This window comes from Mangifera indica, chromosome 4 (genome assembly GCF_011075055.1).
Source record: "Mangifera indica cultivar Alphonso chromosome 4, CATAS_Mindica_2.1, whole genome shotgun sequence".
Taxonomy (NCBI): domain Eukaryota; kingdom Viridiplantae; phylum Streptophyta; class Magnoliopsida; order Sapindales; family Anacardiaceae; genus Mangifera; species Mangifera indica.
In genome coordinates, this window is record NC_058140.1 from 3,155,843 (window position 1) to 3,162,394 (window position 6,552).

General features: G+C 35.8%; 1 protein-coding gene across 1 annotated transcript; it reads left to right on the forward strand.

Annotated features, from left to right (window-relative positions):
- The first annotated feature begins 1,477 nt into the window (after positions 1-1,477).
- On the forward strand, positions 1,478-6,024 carry LOC123213657 (probable RNA-dependent RNA polymerase 1). Its single transcript, XM_044633130.1, has 4 exons — positions 1,478-1,975; positions 2,221-4,085; positions 4,950-5,100; positions 5,210-6,024. The coding sequence occupies exons 1-4, from the start codon at positions 1,478-1,480 to the stop codon at positions 6,014-6,016; spliced, it is 3,321 nt and encodes a 1,106-aa protein (XP_044489065.1). The 3' UTR covers positions 6,017-6,024.
- The last annotated feature ends 528 nt before the right edge of the window (positions 6,025-6,552 follow it).

The window sequence follows — 6,552 nt, forward strand, 5'->3', positions numbered from 1 at the left end:
ACATGAAATTTGGACCCACAATATTATCCATGTCAGCAAAACTTACTTAATAATTATTTTTTCTTTTATCAAATATTTAGATTTATTATAAAGTACGTAATGAGCACATACATAGTTTATCATTAATACTTAAAAATAATGTTAAGTATATAGTTTATATACATAAAATAAACACATAGATAATATGTAATTATATAATTAAATATTATGTTATCTTTAATTAAAAACTATTTAATTACATGATAACATATCATTTATTTATCTAATAACCTTATATCTCGGATCAATAATACTGTTCATCTCATTGATGACAATGTTTACCGTATCAACAATCCTTCAATGATATTATGCATCAATTTAAATGAATTCAAATTAAAACTTTATAAATTCAATCTAAATTGAGTCGATCTTAAACTTAGCTTAGTTTGAATTGAATCTACAACTATATTTAGAATTATTTTGAGTAAAAGATGTTTACTCAGGTCGTCAAATGGCCTCTAATACAGAGAAAATGTGCTAGAACTTTGAGACAATAATCAGAATTATAAAAACTTAGTGCAGTAATTAAGAAAAACTTATGGTTAAGATTCTAGCTAGGTTCATTAATATAGGAATTATTTGCAGGGAAAGTATAGAATCATGGAATGGAACTCGTTGGCGCCATGAAAAGACTTGGTTTGCAAGTACAGAAATTGACTAGCAATAGTTTTCTTTCTTTTCCTTGTCTATAAATATAATCAAATCCTTCATATCTTCGTCTGCATTTTGCTTGTTCATTGTTACGTACGTACTGCCATCTGCCTTTTCATTTCCCTCTGCAATCTGCGATCTTTTGTGAGTTTCTTTCTCTTATTTTCTTACAACTGTTCGCTTATTATTTCCTTTGTTGCAGTCACTTTTTCAAGATTGCATGCATTTCACATTTGAATTTTTATCGGCTTGAAAGCTTTCTTAGGATTTTCAACTGTTTGCTCACTTGCCACGTTTTTTTATCCAGTTTATCATTTCTCTGAGTGCCAAAAACTTTGTTCATCTCTACTGAGCTTCAGACTAATTTACAAACTGACCCATTTGGCCACCATATTATGGAAGATTTCTGACATTGTTTTTTTAGCAATAATAGGGGAATTAGAATTAAGATTTCCTTTTTGTGATTTGGAGATTTTATCAGCCAACCTTATATCCCCTTGATTATATTCTTGTAATCAAGAAAGGAGGAATGTTTTCAGCAACATATTGTATGGTACATTATTGAGGCTATGCATCGATTAACTTTGATTAAAACTGAAATGGGTAGGCATTTTTAAGGTCTGATTGTTAGAAATGTGATGCTTACAATTTAAGAATTATTTGTTCATGTTTATTGACTGATCCTTGACGTGCTTTAAACTTCTTTACTTTCAAGCAAAATAGGATTTTGTTAAAAGTTACTAATGTGGTGTTGATTAGGAACTCTAGTTGAAATAATTTAGACTGAATGGGTAAAGCAGTCATATTGTATGGATTTGCTATGGCTGAGCAGCCAGCAGCGATAAAACAATTTCTGGAGCAAATTTTGGGTGAAGGGACTGTCACTGATGTGGGAGTCCAGCAAAATGAAGGTTCAAGGGCATATGCTGTTGTGCACTTCACAACCGCTGAAGCTGCAGAAACGATCAAGTCCTTGGCCGATGAACGCCTTTGGTATGGTAATTCTTATTTGAAAGCTCAACATATGGGTGATGGACCAAAACCGAGTCACGTTCAGCATCGCATTAATGATGTACAATTGCACTTTGGTTATCAATTGTCAAACATTAAGTTTTCCTCACTATGGAGTCATGGAAATGTTTCTGTGAAGTTCGGATTGGGGCTGAGAAAATTTGTCTTTTTTCTATCTCATCAGTCTGGGGAGTATAAATTTGAGCTTTCCTATGAGAGCATTAGGCTAGTTGAGCTGCGGCAACTACAAGGCAAGAGGTTCATCATTATTCAGGTGTGCCGTTTAAACTAGTCAATATTGTGTTTTCTTTTATTTCTGCAGCATAGAATTGCTTCTTACTGTACTCTGCTTCTACATAGTAATAATCTGTTGCATCATTTAGATTTAATTTCAATCATCTGTGAATAATTTTGCACGAAACGCTATAATTATACTTGTTCTAGTAATTAAATTACTCAAAAATGCCTTTTCATTGGTGTGACTATTATGACAATTCTTAAGGATGTTTCTGTTGCTAGTTAATCGGTGTTCCTCGGATATATTCAAAAGATGTGCCTGAGCAGGGCTTTTTCAGAGACGACAGTAGTGTGCAGTGGGTTCAGGAAGTTGATTTTACTCCATCCTCTTGCATTGGCCAATCAGCTGCAATATGTTTGGAACTTCCAAGCACAGGTTATCTTTCAGATTTTCAGAAAGAGTTCGCTTACTATAAAGAAACCGGAGGGAAATTTGTTGTGGAGAGAGGTTCAACTTCCTCTTGCAACTCTGGTCATGTCCCCATTGTAAGTCCTGCACAAGGATCTAACTTGCCATTTCGCATCCTGTTTAAGATTAATATGTTGGTTCAGCATGGTTGTATTCCTAGGCCAGCAGTAGATGAGAAATTCTTTCGGATGGTTGACCCGCATAGAAGAAATGCAGCATTTGTAGAACATGCTCTTGAGACACTGTTTTATTCAAAACAATGTTGCTTTGAACCAAGGCTGTGGCTTAGATCAGAATACCAGAAGTACAGCACGGCTGCTAGACCTCTTATGTTCCCTTCCATCGGTTTAAGTCACGGATTGGAATATATAAGAAGGGTTTTAGTCACCCCTTCTAAAGTATATTTCTTTGGCCCAGAGATCAATCTATCAAACCATGTTTTACGCTCATATTCTGATGACAGTGAGAATTTTATTCGTGTTTCTTTTGTTAACGAAGATCTGGATAAAATACATCCAACAGTTTTGTCTCCTCGAGCATCTTCAGGAAATACAGAAAGACATACTAGAGTTTATCATAGGATATTGTCAACTTTGAGAAATGGCATTGTTATTGGAGATAAAAAGTTCGAATTTCTGGCCTATTCTAATAGTCAACTGAAGGGTAATTCTTTGTGGATGTTTGCATCTAGACCACAGTTGACTGCACGTGAAATCAGAGAAAGGTTGGGTGATTTTAGTGCAATAAGGAATGTGGCGAAATATTCAGCAAGACTTGGTCAATCATTCAGTTCCTCTAGGGAATCTGTGGATGTTGATGGCAATGAAATTGAAGAAATCCCTGATATAGAAGTTGAAAGAGATGGAGTCAAATATGTTTTCTCTGATGGCATTGGAAAAATATCTGCTAGGTTGGCTAATATTGTTGCTAACAAATGTGGCTTCAGAAATGTTCCATCCGCCTTTCAGATTCGATATGGCGGGTACAAAGGTGTAGTCGCCGTTGATCCAACATCTTCAGTAAAGTTGTCAATGAGACCAAGTATGTTTAAATACAAATCAGATAATGTTAGTCTTGATATATTGGAATGGAGTAAGTATCAGCCTTGCTATCTTAATCGAGAACTGGTGATACTTTTGTCGACTCTCGGTGTTAGGGATTATGTGTTTGAAAAGAAGCAGAAATTTGTGATTTCTCAACTGGAGTCAATTTTAACAGATTCATTAAAGGCACAGGAAGCGCTTAATTTGATGTCATCAGGAGAGATCACTCGTATCCTAAAAGATATGCTCGAGTATTATTCTAAGCCACAAGAAGAACCATTTCTTACCATGATGTTGCAAATATTTCGGTCGTCAACATTGAAAGATTTGAGAACCAAAACAAGGATCTTTGTCCCAAGAGGACAAGCAATGATGGGGTGTCTTGACGAGACAGGAAACTTAGAATATGGTTACGTATTTGTGCAATATTCAGGTCGCCAGAGTGAGTTATCAAACAATTCCTCAGCTTTGTTCAGTGGTAGAGAATCAAGTCAAAACAGAATTGTCAAGGGAATGGTAACGGTCGCAAAAAATCCATGTCTACATCCTGGAGATGTTCGTGTTCTTATGGCTGTCGATGTTCCAGCCTTGCACCACATGGTCAATTGCATAGTATTTCCAGCTAAAGGAAAGAGGTATGTCTGTCATATACTCCACATAGCACAAATACACTTGCACAAGACAAAGACTCTCTCATTACATATTAGGTACTTCTTGCTTAGATGAAATTTCAATTTCGAAGTTAGAAAATTTCTATATTGATCGGCACCCTCTTCAAGATCAGATTTCGGCCTTGATACTATCCGAGCCGGCTCAGTCTCAAAAGCCAATTTTACTCGATTTAGCTCGGCTCAAATTTGTTTAATTCAAATTCAAATTAAACTCTAGCCGAAGGATTTGGCTTGTTTTTCAATTCAAGCGAAACTCGAGCCAAGGCATGTTCGACTCTGTTTGGCTCAAATCCGACTTGAATTCGAGGCTTGAATAAGTAGTTTGAATTTGTGATGTGATTTGGCCCGAATTCATGGCTTGAATCAACTCAACTTTAGTAGTTTGAATTGGCAGTTCAAATTCGTAACTCGGTTTGGTTTAAATAAAAAATTTTGAATATTATTTGGATAAAACGAAGTCGTTTTGTCCATGAACCACAAACTCAAGCCATACTTTTGAACTGTCAATTCGAACCATTAATTCGAGCCGAAGTAAGCTACGAATTTGAGCCATTGATTGGAGCTACGATATTGAGCCAAATTTGAGTCGAGCCGAGCTAGACCATTTTTCATTTGAGCCGAACTTGAGCCAGACTTAATTTTTGCTAGACGAACTCAAGCCTGACCATTTTCTATTTGAGCTGAACTTGAGCCAAGGGGTGTTTGGGCTCGGCCCGGCCAAATCGACCCTTAATCACATTACATCTTGTTTACCGATATTTTGTTTAATTAAGCATAACCTTCTATGTCAAACATATTTAGAGTGATATTATTTACATTGTTAACTAGACCTCATCCTAATGAATGTTCGGGGAGTGATTTGGATGGTGATATCTATTTTGTTTGTTGGGACCGTGATCTCATCCCTCCTCGCTCGTATGCACCGATGGATTATGCTTCAACAAATCCTAAGATTCATAATAATGAAATTACAATTGAGGTAACATACATGATTTATTGCTTATTTGTTATAGTTCATTTTCTTTTGAATTCTCATTAGCCATAGCATCTTTTTTCTATGCCTTAACATAGATACTATTGCGGTACAGGATGTGGAGGAGTTTTTTGTGGACTACATGGCCAAAGAAAACTTGGGAATAATCTGTAATGCTCATATTGCATTTGCAGATAAGAGTCCTCAGAAGGCAATGTGTAGACAGTGTATTCAGCTTGCAAAGCTTGCCTCCATAGCCGTAGACTTCTCAAAAACTGGTGTGCCTGCAATTATTCCTCGACATTTACAAGTTAATCGCTTTCCAGATTACTTGGAAAAGCGTGAAAGAGAATCCTATGAATCGACAACTGTGATCGGGAAACTTTATCGCGAGGTAAAAGATCTTGTAAGTAAGATGGGAACTATCAAACCCTTCACCACAGACGAGGCGAGGCAGTTTTATGATCTTGACATGGAAGTGGAGGGCTTCAAGGACTACATTGATGATGCTTTTTATTACAAAAGTGAGTATGATTATAGACTGGGTAATTTGATGGACTATTTCGGGATATCAACTGAGGGTGAAATACTCACCGGTCGAATCATGAAAATGGCGAATTCTTTCAGTAAGAAACGGGATTTGGAAGGGATCAAATTGGCAATAAAGTCATTGATAAGGGAAGCCAGGGATTGGTTCTACAAGAGGGCTAACGAATCCGACGGTCCGGAGAAAGTATACATGAAAGCATCGGCTTGGTATTATGTTACATACCATCCAAGTTTCTGGGGTCGATACAACGAAGGACTAAATCGCCAGCATTTTCTGAGTTTTCCATGGTGTGTTCATGATAAACTTCTTGAGATCAAGAAACACAGGCAGAATACCTTAAGGGCATTGCATCAGTGTTCATTAAATGCCTAATTCTTCATTATGTGGATATATATATATTTGTGTGTTTATAATTATTCAGTTAGTGTCCAACCTAATGCATATGTATTGTGTTGATTGTTGTGTGTTTGTAAATATTGTATGTATTGCAATACTTATTGTAAATACTAATTTATTAATGCAATAAATCTTTGATTTGGTGGGTTGCCTTCATTAAATGCCTAAGTGTAGCACATTTAATTGCCTGACCTTGCTCGAAGAAGAACAGTAGAACACTTTCTGCGAATTCATAAAAGTGGCTGAATTAATAAAAGTAAAAATACTAAAAATAAAAAAAATTTGTGGGCCTACTGCTACAGGTAACTTATGGAAGAAGGGGAGAAGATCATAGGACTTCTAAAAGGGAAGCATTTGCCCCACCAAATAAAAAGTTCTTTGGTGGATAATCTTTTGACTTATACATTCTCTACTCTTTTTTTTTTTTTAAAAATTAATTAATTTCTTTTTATATGATAAGGATTGGTTCATAAATTTATTTTTTATTAATACTTGCTGTGCTTTTCTTTTTC

Coding starts and splice junctions, on each gene's coding strand:
- LOC123213657 (XM_044633130.1), top strand. CDS start 1,478: ATGGGTAAAGCAGTCATATTGTATGGATTTGCTATGGCTGAGCAGCCA. Junction 4,086..4,949: donor TTTCCAGCTAAAGGAAAGAG/GTATGTCTGTCA, acceptor ATTGTTAACTAG/ACCTCATCCTAATGAATGTT. Junction 5,101..5,209: donor ATAATGAAATTACAATTGAG/GTAACATACATG, acceptor ATTGCGGTACAG/GATGTGGAGGAGTTTTTTGT.